We start from the raw sequence: 17,759 nt of genomic DNA, 5'->3' as shown, positions 1-17,759 counted from the left end.
AATTGCAGATGAGTTTTGCCTGTTCTAGAATTGCACATACAGAGAATAATTTAATAAGTACTCACGTTTGTTTATCCATTCAATAAAAATTTATTTAGCAACCACTATACACTTACAGACTAAGTGTGGTCTTTGATGGAAAGTAGTGAGCTCTGGACTGACAAAAAAACCAAAAATAGTAAAATAGTTTTAGGCCTGGCATGTGACCTCTGTCTTCTCTTCTCATCACATTGTCACTGAGAGACCTTAGATAGCTGTGTTACTGAACTCAAGGGGTTTTTGGCTTGGGATCCTCTATTTAAAATGTGGTTTTGTTTACTTGGAACAAGTAGAGGAGACGGGAGGGATTCATATCGAAAGCTCTGCCTCCCCTAAGGGAGGCTTAGCATTTTTTTGCAGCTCGCTATTTTCATGGATTGGGAACCTATTCGCTCATCCTGTTCACAGCTTCAGCTCCAAAATACTCTGCAACATTTCAACATTTAGTTCGAGATAACACTCAGAAGTGCTCAGATCTTGGGGCCCTTGTCCTTTCTAACAGCCAGATCTCAAAAAGTATGCAGACAGACCTTGTGTGTCCTGGGCTCCTCCCTGCCCCCCATCATCCACAGCCCACACCCACCCCACTGTTTCCCACAGCACAGCTACACCCACACTCTATGCAGGTGTGCAAGGGGATGTCATAATCCCATCCCGGGTCTTGCATAAGGGGGTGAAAGTGCAGGTGGAGAGAGAGCTGAAGGGAACTAGGCAAGTGGAGGCTGGGACGCGGTGAGGGCGTGGAGACTGGGGAGGGACTGGAGAAAGAAGTATGAAGGAGGAAACTACCAGGCCCCAGCATTTGGGATCAGGCAGCTAAACAGCGCTTACCTAGAGCCACTGGGACCCTGGGCACAATGCTCTCGCTCCCAAAGAAGGATCTCAAGACCGCCTTGGTGGTCTTCTCTGTTTTCCAGTGGGTGTTAACTCTCTTGCTTATTGGTGAGTCTTTAGCCTATGGTAAGTAGGGTGGTCAACGGTCCAGGTTTGGCTCAGAGCAAGGGGTTTCCGGGTTTAGCAGGACCCATCAGGTTGGTGGGTCCCCCTGGCCTGTATCCTGACATAGCTGGGCCTGGTACTCGTGGGTGTACACGGGTGTGTGTGTGTGCGTTCATGGGTGCGCCTGTGCAGGGCTGTCTGTGCATGTGTGAGAGAGGGTCTTGCTGCAGGTGTGTTTGTTGAAACTCCCTGGGTCTGCGCTGAGGCATGCTGGGAATGTTTGGGGAAAGCGGGAAGCAGTTTCTCTGAGACCAGCCCAGACAAGGGGCTTAGCTGCACCTTGCAGAACTCGAGCGGACCATGGGTGGCAGACAGGTGTCCTAGTGACAGAGGGAGGCTGGGAAAGCCCCTGCTGTGGAAGATTTTATCTATCTGTCCACTATCCCCACCGCAAACACTCTGTGCAACTTAGTGCCATGCTGGTCGCTGTGTTCCAGGCGCTGGAGCGAACCGGCCCTCGGGGAGCGGGGCCTGGACAAGGTTCCCATTAGCCAGGTGCTTTAGGCGCGTGCTGGCTGCGGGCCGGGGCGGGAGCTCAGTGACCTGCTGACACATCTGGGAAGCAAGAAGACACATGGGCTCTGCGAGCCTGAGGCTTGCCACTGACTAGGGAGAACGGGCTAAAGGACAGGCCCTGGGGGCTCAAAGGCCCCACTAGGACCCCCTGATGCAGAAAAGGGTGGTGTTAATCTAGGAATGACAGGCAAGCAGAGCTGGAAGAGACCAGGAGCAAGAAATTCATATGTTAGGTACCTGCTGTGTTTCAGGTATGTTCACACCTATGACTTCATTTTAGCCTCATGCACTTGATGAGGTAGAGCCTATTTTTTAAAATACTTTATTTATTGATTTTTTAGAGAGAGGGGAAGGGAGGGAGAAAGTGAAGGAGAGAAACATCAATGTGTGGTTGCCTCTTGTGTGCACCCCCACTAGGGACCTGGCCCGCCACCCAGGCATGTGCCCTGACTGGGGATCAAACTGGCGACTGTTTGGTTCGCAGGCTGGCACCCAATCCACTGAGCCACACCAGGCAGGGCGGTAAAAACTACTGCTCTGTATCATAATACCTCTTAACCGTTACACACTTGTAATGATAGCTAACACTCTCATGATACCAGCTCACATTTATTGCACCCCTTTTTCATGCAGCCACTGTTCCGGGCACCTTTTGTTCCTGATAATCTTCATCCCACAGCTGAGGGAGATGAGGTTCACGTAGCGTACGTGGTCTGGTCAAGATCACATGGCTGGGGAGCAGAGAAGGTGGCCTGGGACTTGAGCCAGGACGAGGGCCTGGCTCTCACCTCTGGGTGTCTCTCTCCTTACCTTTTGCGCCTCCTCACTCACCGCCCAGCAGGATGCTGGGTGTCAACCTGTTCCCGTAGAGCATGCAGAAGGAGGAGGCCAGTCCTCTGCACCCAGAAACATTCCTACTCAGAACGACTTCTTACTGAGGACAAGAACTCCAGCTGGGATGCTGCGTGCGGCCCAGGCCTTAGGGGCACTGACTTCAGCAAGGGCAGAGTTCCCTGTCTAGGCGGAGTGGCGGCTGTTCTCGGCCTCATCCCTCCAGCTATTGGGGCTCAAGAAAACCTGGGGGGAGTCCACCAGAACTGTCTTTTAGGTGAACTGGTTTTTCGTGTTTGCTGTGGCTGTGGCGGTCAGTGCTACTGGTCTTCGGGAAGAGGAGCTGCATGTCTGGGCTGCAGCTTCTTCCGCTCAGTCCACAAGGCCACGTTCTTCTTGGGTCTCGGCTGCAGGCTGCTCAGAAAGCACAGTCAGCGTCCCTGCGGCATCTGCGACCACTTCCGGCCGGGCGGGCCTGCTCTGACCCAGCAGCTTTAGGGTTAGGGTTCTGTTCGACTGTCTTTCCTGAGTTCTTGTCCTGTTCCCGCAGGCGGGGCTCATTACCACCCTGTCCCTCCCCCTCACTGCCACTGTGTTCTCCCAGGAGAGCTGAGTCCCCAAGGCCCAGGAGCTGACACTACATTGGAGGAGGCATGACTGGTTGATATTAAAGGACACTTGGGGCAGGCCCCGTACAGGTAACTGCTATTAACCATGTTTTTCTGTGTGTGTGTCTGTAGCCAGAAATTATGGACACACACACACACAGACATACACACACACACCCCTATAGCCAAGAGGCAGGAAAATATAGGTGTTAAAAACACCATCTCTGGCCCTGACCAGTGTGGCTCAGGAGGTTGGGCATCATCCCACAAAGCAAAAGGGTGCTGGTTCGATTCCCAGTCAAGGCACAGACCTGGGTTGCAGGCCAGGTCCCTATTAGGGATGCATCTGAGAGACAGCTGATTGATGTTTCTCTCCCTTTCTTTCCCCCTCTATTCCCCTCTTTCTAAAAGTAAATAAAATCTTTAAGAGAATCTCTGGAGCTAGGCTGCCTGCGCTCAAATCCCAGCTGTAGTGCTTACTATCTGTGTGCCGTTAGCAAGTTATGTATCCTTTCCAAGTTCTGTCTTTTTCCTTTGTAAAATGGGCGCATTCAAGTGTCTTAAGATGGCCTAGGCTACTATGTAGTCTGTGGTCACAGATTAACCCTGAAATCTCAGTAGCTTAGCCCAGCAAATGTTTATTTCTCATTCATGTTAAACATCCAGTACAGGTTGATGGGGATGTTCAGGTTGCTGGAGGCCCCACCAAATGGTGATGTTGCAAACGTGGCCGTAGAGACTCCCATAGCAGGGGAAGGAAAAAGAGTGGAGAGGCCCTGCGCACCTCCAAGCAAAAGCAGCAGGAAAACAAGTTGTAGCTTTATTTTGTACTTTCTCGTTTATGAATCAGGTTGAACATCTTTTCATATATTTCCTAGCAATTAGCATTGCTTTTTTTCTGTTAGCTGCCCATTCATGGCCTTTGCCCATTTCTCTACTGAACTTGAGTTTCTTCTTTTATTTTTTTTAAAGATTTTTTTTATTGATTTAGAGAGAGGGAAAGATAGGGAGAAAGAGAGGGAGAGAAACATTGATCAGTTGCCTCTCACATGTGCCCTGACCAGGGACTGAACCCGTAACCTTTCGCTCTGTGGGATGATGCCCAATTCACTGAGTTACACAATCAGGTCAAATAGTTTTATAAAGAGTATGTAAAAAGCCTCAGCTGCTGGCCTTTTCTCCTTCCTTTTATCTGTTTCCCAGAGGCAGCCATTTTCAAAATTGTGAGCTCTTTATCTTTGGGAATTTACCTCCACATGTGTAAATTTGACTATTTAAAATTTTGAAATATTACTACTTTCCGATTTAATAATTTTAGACACTGTCACTGACTTCCCAATATGAAGATGAGAATTCGGCTCTAGCCATGACCACTACAGTTTCCTCCTTCCCAGCCTCCCCAGGGGGTTATAAGCCCAGCTAGGCCTAGGACATATTTCCACAACTGAGCTATTTAGTGCTCTAAGATTATTTTTGTGTCTTTTTAAAATTTTAGTTCTCCTTCCCTATCCTGGTGCTTGCCACTCTATTTAAGATTTTATTTAGTTATTTTTAGAGAGAGGGGAAGGGAGGGAGAGAAACATCAATGTGCAAGAGAAATATCAATCGGTTTGGTTTCTCTTAGGCCTCCAACTGGGGACCTGGCCCACAACCCAGGCAGGTGCCCTGACTGGGAATCGAACCGGCGACCTTTTGTTTTTCAGGCCGGCACTCAATTCACTGAGTCACACCAGCCAGGGCTACTTTTCTTTCTCGTGCAACTTGTTTTTCCCCCTGAGAGTCACAACTTCCTTATTTAAAATTCCTTTAATCTGTTAGAGACGTACTAGTCACTACTACTTCTCCAGACTTTCCAAGGACCTGTTCCTCTCTGAGTTCAAACAAACCCATGGGGAATCCCTAAGTCCCGCTCCTTCCCTGTCCCTCTTCAATGCCTTGGGGACACAGCTGCCGGGGTGCAGCCTCCTCCTGTCACAGCCTGGCCTCCTGCACAGCTGCCAGCCGGAGGGCGCTGGAGGCACTGTGGACACAGTTCAGGAAGGCGTCCTTCTCAGGTCACGCAAGTGTCTCTTGCCTCATCCTCGCCCCAGCCCTGTTTACTTCCTTTTCTAGCTGGATCCCTTTTCCCCTGGATCCCATGCCTTCTCCCGGCTTGGCTTACTCCCTTATTTTGGCGGAGCGCATCCTCCAGGAGTTTTCTGAGAAAGGGTCCTGGGAGACAAACTATCTGAGACTGTGTGACCGAGATTGTCTTTATTCTACTTTGTACTTCATTAAGAATTGGGCCGCATATAGAATATCTTAGCTGCATCTAGTGCAAGTCTCTAGAGTCTCGAGTCTCTTTAGTTCAGTTTTTGAGAGAGTAGCCTTTTCATTGGGCAGTAGTGCTGTGCGGAAGGCTGGGATTCGAACTGCTTCTGTGATAGACTTTCGGTCAGCTCCTGTGCCTCACGCTTGCTTTTCGGGACACCTGGCGGCTCCCAATTCGGAATCTTCCCCAGGTTTTTCAGTGCACACAGGTTTGCTTGCTCTCATAGACATTGCCTTTGCAAAGGTTTCAGCCTTCTTCACTCTACGTTGTCACTCCCTCCCCCCTCCATTTTCCAGGGGACAAACGCTTGGCTGGTATTTTCAACCCACCGCCGGCAGGCATCTTTCTAATTCTCTTATCTTGTGGATCTATGTCTTGTAAAAAAACAACATTGTTATGGTAATTTTCATGCAGCTCCAGTGAGGAGTCCATATAAAAACGTGCCATGTTCCCTTAGAACTGTTTTCTGTTGTCTCGCCTTTATTTTGACTCATTTTTCCCCACCTCAGTCTTATTTGCAGCTGTTTCAAAACCAAGCCCAGGCATGTTTCTGAGGGTGGCTCCCCAGGAGTCTCCGTGAAGTCTGCCCTAACTGCTCTAACCTAGTGTTCCTAATCTTTTTGGAGCTTAACACGGCCTGAGATTTGATTCTATCCCAGCTTGCATTTTCCTTTGTTTCTTGTTTACCCTTGTGTGTGCTCCCCACCTGGCTGAGGGGGGGTCATCTCTCTCTCCGGTAGTCCCTTCTCTGACGCTTCACTGACTGGACAGGAAACTGGTCACTGGAGGAAAACTGTTCCTGGCTCTGCCTTGCCAGGCTTCGCAGCCTCTGGTGACCGGGTCATTGTGCGCCACCACTGGCTCCCGGCCATTGAATGCAACACAGCGGTGCCCCGGCAGGTCCCGGGTGGGGGAGGGGGTGGAGGGCTTACTGCGTGCAGAACAGCTGGAGAAGAAAACGCCTTGCTTTCTAGGCCAGAAACAGGTTTTTGGTGCCAGAGATGAGGTGTGGGGCCGAGGACATGGGTGCACAGGCCCCGTGCTGGGTGAGGGAGTAAAAGCGGTGCGTGGGGACGGCCGACGGGCCCGTGCCGGGCTGAGGGTGTGAAATTGGTGCGTGGGCATGGCCGACGGGCCCGTGCCCACGGAGGGAGTGAAATTGGTGCGTGGGCATGGCCGACGGGCCCGTGCCCACTGAGGGAGTGAAATTGGTGCGTGGGCATGGCCGACGGGCCCGTGCCCACTGAGGGAGTGAAATTGGTGCGTGGGCATGGCCGACGGGCCCGTGCCCACGGAGGGAGTGAAGTTGGTGCGTGGGCATGGCTGAGAGTGCAGGCGACTGGCGTTTGCAGAGCCCCGGTGGGAGGGCATATGTGAGGGACCATTCACGAGTTATTAACTCTGGCCTGGGCGTCCTCCAGTAATCACCGTGATCTCTGTCAACCTGTACCTGGTGCTGTTCACGCCATACTGGCCTGTCACTGTGCTCCTTCTCACCTGGCTGGCTTTTGACTGGAAGACCCCTGAGCGAGGTAAGGGTCCTGCCGGGGCCATGCCTGCGCCTGACATAATCTCTTTCCTCTTCTCTTCCTATGATCCCGAGGGGCTTTGGCTGGTTCCCAGGCTGCCTTCAGCCTGTCCCTGCCTGGGTGACATTAGCCAAGGGCAGGGGTTCCTTCAAGGGGCTAGAAAGGTGCCGGTCAGAACTGTAGTGAGTTAGCGGAGGGGTAGCTAGTGAAGCAGAAAGCTAGGTTGCCCTGCCTTGGCCCTGGCCGACCATAGTTTGTTCTGGTTGGCACTTGGGGGGGTGGGGGACAGGAGACAGCAAGGGGTGAGAGCACCCTGTGGCAGGCCCAGAAGTGCCCTGAAGGAGAGAGTGAGGGCGGGCACAGCTTGGCTGCATGGGCTCTGTTTTCAGGTGGCCGCCAGTTTTCCTGTGTGAGGCGTTGGTGCCTGTGGAGACAGTACTGTGATTACTTCCCACTTAGGGTGAGCAGCCACACATCCCTACTTGGGCCCCAAGTCCAACCCTAACTTGGGTACTAGCGGTTGGGGCCAGATGGGGGTTGGGGGCAGCATTCTCATGCAAACCCACGGGGAGGATGACCCTGGAGTTACGCATTACCGTAGCGCTCACGGCCGGGCACGGCAGGCCTACCCCTTCCAGATCTCTGGCCGGAATTTCTCTTCTATTCCATGGCCATACCGCTCCCGTCCCCTCTTTCCTCCACAGCTTTTGAAGACTCATGATATCTCCCCCAGCCGCAACTACATCCTCGTCTACCACCCGCATGGGTTCTTGTGCCACTCGGGCTTTGGCAACTTCGCCACAGAGGGCTCAGGCTTCTCCAAGATCTTTCCTGGCATCACCCCTTATGTGCTCACACTGGGAGCATTTTTCTGGGTGCCTTTCCTCAGAGACTATGTCATGTCTGTGGGTGAGTGGGCTTCTAGGATATAAAGACAAAATAAAATCAGCCTTCGCCCAGACCGGTGTGTGGTTGAGTGCACTGGACATCGTTCTGTGAACGGAAAGGTCGCTCTTTTGATTCCCAGTCAGGGCACGTGCCTGGGTTGTGGGCCAGGTCCTTGGTTGGGGGCATGCGACAGGCAGCAGATTGATGTTTCTCTCCCTCTCTCTCTCTCTCCCTTGTCTGCTCTCAGATCAATCAATCAATCAATCAATCAATCAATCAAAATGGCTCCCTGAGCAAGAAGTGCTTGGGGAATGGGTGAGAGCAAGGCCAACTTTGTGGCCCTCTCTGGCCTGGTCTTCCAAAGCAGCCCCGGGCTCAGCTGCCTGAGATGAGGCTCTCTCCTCTTCTGAAGATGTCGGGAGGGAGGCTAGGTTTGGGAAGTAGCCCGTGACTGTTGGAACTTCTCTCTCTGCCAGGGTTATGCTCTGTGAGCCGCTCATCTATGGACTGTCTGCTAACCCAAAAGGGCAAAGGCAGCATGCTGGTTGTGGCAGTCGGTGGCCTGGCTGAGGTCAGACACAGCTTGCCAGGATCTACCGCCCTGTTCTTGAGGGACCGGACTGCGTTCATCCACAGGGCCCTCCAGCACGGGTAAGGACAGTTTTGGTCCAGGCCAGGGAGAGCAGCCCCAAAAGCCCAGCAGGGCAAGAGGAAGGGATTTTGCGGAAATCGTATCTGAACAGGGAGGGGAAGCTCCTGTGTTGCAGAGCCTGGGCCAGGTCCTGGAGGCACTTCTGCTTAAAGGGCCAGCCCGGAGCCTGATGCCCACCACATCGGCCTCCCTTCTGGGCCAGTCCCTCAGTGAAAGTGACTGGCTAGACGCCATCTCAGAGGGAGCCCACATTGCCCGGGGGATTCAAGGGAAGAAAGCACTCATGAAATGTCCCTTGAGTCTTATCTTCCTGGGTTTCAGACCTGTGGGTTCACAGGAGGGCGGGGCCTTGCTTCCTTTAGCTCATTGCTACTTCGACTCCACAGGAAGCTCGGGGTAGACCACGGGGCCCTTACACGTGGCCTGGACCTAGGCCCAGCTGAGTTAGGGGCCGAGGAGCCTATAGGCAGAGCTGCAGACCACTGGTGGTGTAGCACCTTGGACTTTGGGCAGGGTTGCCACCATCCTGGCTGTCCAAAGACAGGCCTTTTCTCCACAGGGTGGCTCTCATCCCTGCAATCGCTTCCAGGAGTGGTTCCAGAGCGTGACACACGTCTACCCTAGTGCCTTCTATGGGCGCGGCCTCACTGAGAACTCCCGGGGCCTCTTGCCCTATGCTCGGCCCGTAACCACGATTGGTGAGTGCGCCCTTCTGTGGGAACGCCGTCCAGCTGAGCCTCAGCTTTGGCCATGTCCGGGGGCGAGAGGCTGCCCAGGATGGGCACTGTCAGGGCGGTGAGGATGGGGAGAAGCTGGGCGGCAGCGCCGAGGCCCATTCTGAGGAGTGAGCTGTTCTTACGCTTCTCTTCTCTTTCCCTGTCCCCCCTGGCAGTTGGGGAGCCTCTGCCAGTGCCCAAGATCGAGAAGCCGAGCCAGGAGGTGGTGGACAAATACCACACACTCTATGTGGAAGCTCTGAAGAAACTGTTCGACCAGCACAAGACCCAGTATGGCTTACCAGAGACCCAGGAGCTGGTGATAGTTTGACAGATGTCCCCCATTTCCTGTGCCTGAGCAAAATATGCCCTAAATTCGGCATCTGAATGTTTGTAAGTGGCCCTGGCTGGTGTGGCTCAGTGGATTGAGCGTCAGCCTGAGAATCAAAAGGTTGCTGGTTGGATTCCAGTCAGAGCGCATGCCTGAGTTGCGGGCAGGGTCCCCAGTTGGGGGCGTGTGAGAGGCAGCCTCACCTTGATATTTCTCTCTTTCTCCCTCCCTTCCCCTCTCTAAAAATAAATAACTAAAAATCTTTAAAAGTGTACAGTGTAGGATCTTGTCAGCAGTCCTTTGGAAATTTAAGTAATAGATATCCTCTGCCACCGCCGGTCCCCAGTCAGTTTGCGTTTCATAATGCTGTAATAGAATGGCTCAGGCCCATGCCTGGTCTCTGCCCCCCAGCTCCCTGACTCTGCCCTTTGTTACAGTCAGCCACCTTGCTTAAGACGGAAGTGAGGTGGCTGGCTTCCAGCCACTGTAAAGCTCTCCTTCTGGATGGTGAGCCTTCCAGGCTCTCGGCCCGATGATAGTTGGCAGTGGCAGCTTACAGTTTGGCGCATGGCCCCCTGTTCCATTCCTCTTGGGTGTACGCCATTTGGTCCTCATGGTTTACCTGCATGGAATTGTCAGTTCAGTCTAGAAGAACATTCTGTGTATTCACCAGTGTGATCGTCGGCCCCAGGTGCCTGCCTCGGATTATGATCTGTACACAGTGAGGCAAAGAAATGCTTTCCCTTCTCTGCTGTTACTTCCCTGAGTCCCCTGCCCCAGGGTGTTTTTAGTCTCCAGGCTTCCCATGTGTGATTTCCTTAAAAAAAAAAAAACAAAAAACTATTTCCTACCTAAGGCAGCCAGAGGACCAGCTTGGGCTCCTACACTCAGCCTGTACACCCCTGGGCACTGATGTGTGACAGGCTAGTGTGTGTGTGTTGCTGCCGAGGCATCTCGTTCGCCACCCGTACAATGGGGACCAAGGCTGCTGGTGTTCCTGAGCTGCTGTCTGGTCTTACTCCTGTGAGCCTCTTGCTTGTTTCAGCACCTACAGGGCTTGTCATGTACAGAGCTTAGGACCACGTGGTGGAGACAGTGTGGTCAGGCAGAAAGTACACTGGGCTGGGTGGGAGTCAGGCCAGGCTGACACACTGGATCAGGGGTTCCCAACCCCCAGGGCACTGAGGTGAGTGAGTGAAGCTTCATCCTGCTCCCCATCCCTTACATTACAGCCTGAGCTCCATTCCCCCTATTCATGTCCCCGGTGCCAAAAAAGTTGGGGACCTCTGCACTAGACGATGTTGAATGTGATCAAATGCTGTACACTGGAGGCCGTACAGAATTATTCTCCGCCAAATGTTTTTGCCCATTTCCTATCTCAGACCAAACAACCCCCTGAATTTGACATCTCAATGTTTCAGTGAGTTTACAGTGTAGGATCTTGTCAATAGTTCTTTGAAAGTCTAAGTGACCTTTCTATTTGGGTGAGATACTTAAACTCTTTGAACATAGGTCTCATCTGTGAGACTGGTGGATGTCATGGGGAGCGGGCGGAGCTGGATCTAAGCAGGCTGCTTTGGGCCCTGGCCTGCAATTCGTTACAGATGCCACAGCCTCAAGCTGAGGGGGACTCCAGGCTGGATCTCTGCCTGAAAAGATTGCTTTCTTGTTTCAGCACCTCTAGCACATGAACATGCAGTTACAGAAGAGCTAGGGTGATGGGGATGGGGGCGTGTGGTCTGTGGCACCAAGAGGAGGTGGCGTATTCTGATAGGAGATTGGGACTCCCTTTGCTGCTCCTTGTGACCCATGCATGGCCTTGGTCTTCCTCCAGCTCACGTGTGGCATCAGTTGCTAAAATGCACCTGGTAGAAAGGAAGTGCTCAAGCCAATTTCAAGAACGGAAGGGACAAAGCTTTATTTGCAAAGAATAAACCATTAATTTACACAAACTTACATCCCAGCTTATATACATTATGTATAGTTTATGTACACAGTATCTCACACTGGGTGCTGACCCCAAAGCAGCACTGGGCCTGCTCCAGGGCATTCCCACAACAGAGCCCACACCCCGACCCCAGCTGGAAGCTTTTTAAATAAAATGACACATTCCAACTCCCCTCGGAGCCGACAGATGAATAAAAAAATCTGGTCCCTTCTTTCTGCTCACATGGCCTAGGGGAGCCTCCAGGCAGGGAGCAGGGCGGCCCCTAGGCCAGTGGATCCTTCCAGTCCAGAGGCCACAGCGCCTCAGGGAACAGCTCAGATGAAGGCTGAGCTCTGTTCTCCCTGCCTGGCAGGGCTCCTGCAGGGGGGCCATGCACTTCTGCCCTTGAGTCTGGGGGTGGAAGAAAGGAGGCTGTGGGGACGGGGACTGCTCTGGCCCTTCCCTTTACTGAGCCTGTGGGTCGGGGCTCCTCTGGCAGTCAACTTCCCTGTCTGGGCCTCAGTTTCTACACGAGCACCACGGGGAACAACGTAGGCTGGGCTACATTCCTGAGGGCCATCTTAGCTTTAAGTTTCTCTGAGTCTATTTGCAACCACCAGATATTCCTGAAACCAGTCCTTCTCGTGTGCGGATGAAGTTCTTTTTCACCTCCAGAGTTCCTAGTACTTTTCTGCTCAGTAGAAGAAATTTGCCTCAGGACAGATGAAGGGGCAAATAAGGCCAAGACTACATTTTCCAAGGAACCTGTAACGGAGCAGGCTTGACAGCAGACTCTGGTGCCAGCCTTGGCTGTTGAAGTCCAAGCAGCTGGCAAAGGCTCCTGCCATGCAATCCTTCAAACCTGTCACCCGCCTGCTCAGATATCCTTGTCCCACTGTCCATACTAGACTTTGCATTCCTGTGAACTCCCATCAGGCTTATCCCAAATGGTCAATCTACGTCTATATTCTTATTAAATTGCTTCTTTGCTTTGCCAATTACCTTTGCTGCAACAGGGCTCCCTATGGCTGCCGTCATGACGCCCCTCCCTCTAGGGTTGCTTTTGAGGGTTCCTAGTGAGTCAAAGGTTTGTGTGAACCCCATTTCCCCATAATCCCTTCCATATCTGCAGAATAGGTGGTCCGAAAGCCCTGCAAGATTACAGCCTTTTCATTTCGGACCAGCCCTCGCAGTTCCCTCCATCCCTGAGATCCTGGCAGGCGAGTTTTCGGTGGTGTGGTAGAGGAGCGGAGTCCCTCAGTGGCTGTGGGAAGGGGCCAGCTCCTGTAACGCATCTGTAGGGTCACCAAAGGAGCTCCCTTGCCCCCGGGTCTCTGAATCTCCTGCTTGGTTCATGGCTGGGTGAAAGGACACAAGGGTGATATATCAGCTTTTGTGGGTGCTGGGGACCTGCTGCTTGGACGCGGTGCCAAGTCAGCTCTCCCAGACGCAAGAGCTCTGAGGCTGATGGCCGTCCCCTACAGAAACACCCTTTTGCCAGAGCCTCGGGCAGCCAGAATAGGCGTCCCCATCAGGGAACGGATAGGGGCATCTCTGAGTTTCTCCTTAGAAGTCACAAGGATTTGGGGTCCATGTTACCATTTTTATCGGTTCTCTCAGGACCCCAAATTCAACACATAGCTGTGGCTCAATGGGATTGTTTGGGAGTTACGGCCCGGCAGCATGAAACTCCTGGCCAGTGAGTTCAGCTGGGTGATAGCCTGGTGCAAGAACTTAACCTCTCTGAGCCTTGGTTAAACACTAGGGTTTTTGATATTATCAGAGCGGATGTGTCAGAACGTGGCGGATCTCCCCTCAACTTTTAACGTATGCAAATTAACTTGCCGAAAGGATTGATGGGTAAACTCACCCTAACTGAAATGTATGTTAGGAAAAGTGTGGAGCCGGCACCTGCAAGTGTGGAATTAGTTTACACGACTTCTGTGGATGAATGGGAGTTTATTTCCTTTTATCTTTTCTAGTGTTATTGGCACTTGAGCTGGCTTGGGAACAATTTTTTTTCTTTTACTTAAATAAATATGGTGTAAAAATTATAATGTGTTTTGGGAATGGTTTTTCAGAGCAAGGCTATCTGAGTAAGTATCTTCCCTGTTTTAAGGAGAAATTTTCATTTGCTCTTATGACCACAGAGGATTGTGTAAGGCACTTTTGAGATCAGCACCAAAGACTGGCCTCTGGCTTGTTTCCCGTGGGTAGACCCAGCTGGGAAGCACACTGGGAAGCTCAGGGAAGTGGTCACGTCACAGTAGCGCCTGCCCCAATGTCTAGGTAATCGGCTTCTTCCAAGCCTGGAATCCGGGGAGCGGCCCTGGAGTCCATGCTGACGCTGCTCCGCCCTGGCTTTCTGAAGCCAGAGTGAAGAAAGGCTGGGTTACCAGGGTACCAGCTGCCATCCTTTCAGATGGGGCTTAGACTAGTGACCACTTGGCTTGCAGCCAACTTGAAAAGAACCCTTCTATCCCTGCCTCTTGTCCTTTCTGGGTTAGGTAGAAAAGCTCCACCTTGCTGATGCCCAGGGGCAGGTTGGGAGTTTGGAATTTTAGTAGAGGTTATTAAAGCAGCTGCCTAAATATTGACATTTGAAGGGACTCCTGGAGATCACCCAGTCCAACACTTTGCCCCAAGACACAACTCGACTAGATGAGTATCTGTTGTTTAACAAATGGAAGATTCTCTTTATGCCCGTACACTCTAAAGAGCCTCCCACACTCACGTAAGCATGGGTCCCAGGTGAGGCACCTGTCTCGCTCGGACAGAGGTAGGTCCTGTGGAGACACAGGGGCGCTAGCCAGGCTGGGAAAAGGGTGGGGGTGGGGCAGTGGCAACTGGGAAGGGACCCAGGGTGTTTTCTGAGCCTGAAGCACAGCTGTAAACAAAGTGAAAGATGTGGCCCCAAGTCTGGCTCCAGGTTCTTAGGCAGGCAGGTTCTGGCCACTCCCTGCACTTACTCCAAGGAAGAACAAACTTCCGGTCCCCACAGCCTGGCAAGCTGCTGTGACCTGGCTAGCTGCAGCGTGGTGCAGCAAGAACTTCTACTGCCCCAGTGGCTGGCCTGGGCAGGTTTCCACCTTGGTCTCTGCCACAGGCACTGGCCTTTCCCGCCTCGCTGCCCCTCTCCTTGGGTGGCAACAGTCCCCTGTGGCCCTGCCCATCCCACCCCCACCCCCAAGAGGAGTAGCAGTCCCCTTGGGGTCAGAGGTTTGCCCCCACAGTCTGGAGCACACCTATATACTTTCTCTCGCCTGCTGTCCTAGACCCTCGCTTTAGTGTAACAAACGATCACTGACGACAGGGACCTCGGGACTCAATGCCATAAGCCCGTCCACACGGAGACAAGGGAGACGGTTCTGCTTCATGTAAACCCTGGGGCTCCATCAACTGTCCTGTTAGCTCAAGGTCGTCCTGGCAAGGCAAGCAGGCCCTGCCACACGGGGGTCAATGGGGAATAAATAGCAGCGGGGCATTTCTCTCTGCGGCTGCAACACCCTTATGCCTCACTCCACAGCAGCACTTAGAGGTTCCGGGGGGGCGGGGGCACGGGCAGGGGCCAAACGGGGGTGGGGGGGATCTAGGATGCAGGGGCCTCGCCCAGCCTGATGGCCCCGAAGAAGGTGGTGTGCTTGCTCATGTTGATGGAGATGTCGGCGTGCACCATCTTCACGGCGATCTTCTGCCGCGCTTTGAGGAGGCACACGCCCGCGGTGTAGCACGTGTTGTAGTTGGTCTTGCCCGTCTCGATGCTGCGGGTGCACTGCAGAAAGGGCTTCTCGTCCACCACCACCTCGTAGCTGGCGAAGTCCGTGAAGTTGATGTAGTACACCTGGGCGAGAGGCAACGAGAAGGGATTGGGGGACAGGGGACAGAGGGTGCGGCCCTCCCCTGCCATGAGCCCTGCTCAGATGAGCTGCCCGTACACCCCTTGGGAAGGGGCAGTGTGACACTTGAAGGCACGCTAGTTAGCCAACAGGAAAGACAGGTGACAGGCCCAGCCTCTGTCCTTCCACAATGCCGCCGTGGGGCTCAGGTGGCCGAGTATATCTTTCTTTTAACAGCACTCCAGCTGTAGACTCCGAGGGGAGCCGTGCCTTACTGGCAGCTCCCCCCTGTGGGGCGCAAAGCCCCATGCTGGGTGCACACAGGGGGCTCCATCAGCGCTGCAGACACACAGGGAAACGGACTAGCTTCCAGCCCCAAGGACAACTGCGGAAAATATTAGGAGCCACTGAGCTCCCTCCCAGAGGGGACAGCGACAACTGTTCAGCCCTTCTGCAGCCCACCCTGTGTCTCTCTCACTCACCCTCACCAGGCCACTTGGTCCCTCTCTCATGACGAGGACATGGATGCAGAGGCGGAGAGCGTGCCACCGCCAATGAGGTGAAAAACCGGGAAGGCCAATACCCAGGCCCCTAACTTGACTTTGTGGCTGGAAGGCACTGCAAACCTGTCAGAGGCCTGGTGTCAAGGGGGTTCCCCCAGTTTACACGGTGTCCAAAGCCTGAGGTGACTCCCAATTCTCTCCCAGGCCCGCAGAGTTAATTTGTTTATCCCTCAGTACCAAGCTTTGATCCTTCCCCCCAAATGGAGCTTAGGACAAACGCGCCATAGGGCATTGGGATGACGCCCATGTGCCCCCTTGGGATCAGGGCCTTCATCTGTCACCCTAACTCACTTATTGAACATCGCTCCCTCCATGGGTTCTTCTGGAGGGGCAGTGTATTCAGGTGCCATCCAGTTTCTTGGTCAGCACCCAATCTGTGCCAGGGTGCTTGTGGGACCAAGCAAATGCTTATTAACCCACCTTCTCTGGCCACTCCCCTGTGAGGCCCTGCTGCTGGCCCCGCAGTCCCGTCTGCCTGCCCCACGGAAGCCCCAGGGCTCATCCACCTGCACCTCTGAGGTGCCACCCGGTGGACGCAACCAGCAGGAGTGTGGGAGCAGAGGGGCCCAGGCAGGACAAGGACAAAAACGGAGGGAGAAAAGGGCTGGAATAATGACAGCAGGAAGGAGGCAAGAATAACAGAGAAACAGGTAGAGAAACAAATGGGAGAAAGAGGAAGGACAGATAGAGTTTACTTTTTTGAGGGAGAGAGAAAGTCCACGGGAGCACTGTAAAGCTGGCAGTGCGTGGGACAGGGGTTCTCAGCAGCCCTGGAACGGACTCTCAAAGAACATAGTACTGAGACAGAGTTCAAGTTTGGCAGCAGAACCAAACATCTTGGGGGGCAGCAGGGAGTGGGGAGGGGGGAACAAAGGCTTGGGACCCTGTAGGAGAGAATCGGGTGGCAGGGTGTGAGAGCAGCCTCTTCTCAGTCTTTCAATAATATCAGCCTAGGAAAAAAACCCAAACAGCCTCCTCTCTCTTCTCTTTTCAACTCCCTCCCAGGGTGGTGCCCCCAACCCCCTCACCCGCCAAAGCAGGAAGTTAGCCATTGGCTGGTCTTGGCTGGCTCCACAGTGCCCCTATGTGGCCTGCACCGGATCTGCATTCTGGATATAAGAAGAGTTAGGCCTAAGACCGTACTCACTTCTACCTGACTATAGATGAAGTAGGTGCCGTCCACCAGTACCTCCAGCTCCCCACTGCGGGGGTGCAGCTTAAACACCTTCGGGTTCATCGTGATGCGAGACCAGTCATTGAGCACTCCACCTGAAAGATCTCAGTATGAGAGAAGGGCGGTCACTCAGCACGTGTCAGAAGAATCCGGGCAATAGAAACAAGAAATCTCAAGCATACACAGCCCCACCCCTGTCCCAGTGCAATCTGGCAAGCCCGGGAGGCCCAGGTGTCAGAACAGCATTTGGAAGCACAGGAAGTTTTCTGTTTGTAAAATAGCTGCCAGGTTGGCCTCAGGCCCCTGGAGTTTGCCTGTCTGTCTTCCTCTCCATCCCTAACCCCCCCCTGCCTCCCCCTTCCCCATCTGGAATGGTCGTTAACCAACACCTCCTAGTTGGGCAGTGAGGAGAGAGTGGGCACACTGACCTATTTTCTTTGTTATCCCGGGGCCTGCACAGGCAAAATTCAGACACTGAGTGGCAGGCTAGTTCTTACTATTCCACTTTATTTCACCAGCCACAACTCCTAAATCCCTCCATTGTCTTATAGGTTCATGGGTTTGCTCCTTCTCCGTAAGAGACGCCTCTACACACAGTCCTTTCTAGAAAGGCTCCCTAGGACCCCACAATGGTCTCCCTGGAGGACCTCAGGGATCGGGGTGTGTCAGGCCTCATGGCACCCAGAGGTGAGCACCAGTAATAAGAGCTCTGCAGGGGAGAGCCGCGCTGATGGGGGGTGGGGGGGGCAGATCGCCAGCAGCATTAGAACCAGCCACGGGGAGCCAAGGCACCTCAGCAGTGCTTCTGTCTCTCAGCATCAGCCTACTCCGGGTGGAGG

At 53.3% G+C, this 17,759-nt stretch overlaps 2 protein-coding genes across 3 annotated transcripts in view; one reads left to right on the top strand and one right to left on the bottom strand.

Moving 5' to 3' along the window:
• Positions 1-815: 815 nt before the first annotated feature.
• On the top strand, positions 816-9,665 carry AWAT2 (acyl-CoA wax alcohol acyltransferase 2). The gene is made up of 7 exons (XM_090264793.1): positions 816-981; positions 6,726-6,836; positions 7,223-7,293; positions 7,538-7,742; positions 8,198-8,372; positions 8,887-9,071; positions 9,266-9,665. Exons 1-7 carry the CDS (start codon positions 897-899, stop codon positions 9,418-9,420), a joined length of 987 nt encoding a protein of 328 aa, XP_090120919.1. The 5' UTR covers positions 816-896; the 3' UTR covers positions 9,421-9,665.
• A 5,271-nt stretch (positions 9,666-14,936) lies between these two features.
• Positions 14,937-17,759, bottom strand: part of EDA (ectodysplasin A) — a 284,456-nt gene continuing 281,633 nt past the window's right edge. The window contains exons 7-8 of one of the 2 annotated variants that reach the window (XM_090264402.1): positions 16,894-17,024; positions 14,937-15,188 (exon numbers count right to left, since the gene is read on the bottom strand). In XM_090264402.1, coding sequence (XP_090120528.1) covers positions 14,937-15,188; positions 16,894-17,024 — 383 coding nt within the window. The remainder of the gene's footprint in view (positions 15,189-16,893; positions 17,025-17,759) is intronic. The other variant, XM_090264403.1, reaches the window with a different exon arrangement.

This window comes from Furipterus horrens, unplaced genomic scaffold (genome assembly GCF_987537825.1).
Source record: "Furipterus horrens unplaced genomic scaffold, mFurHor1.1.pri manual_scaffold_17, whole genome shotgun sequence".
Taxonomy (NCBI): domain Eukaryota; kingdom Metazoa; phylum Chordata; class Mammalia; order Chiroptera; family Furipteridae; genus Furipterus; species Furipterus horrens.
Note: the sequence above shows the minus strand (reverse complement) of the source record. Positions and strands in the feature narration are given on the sequence as shown.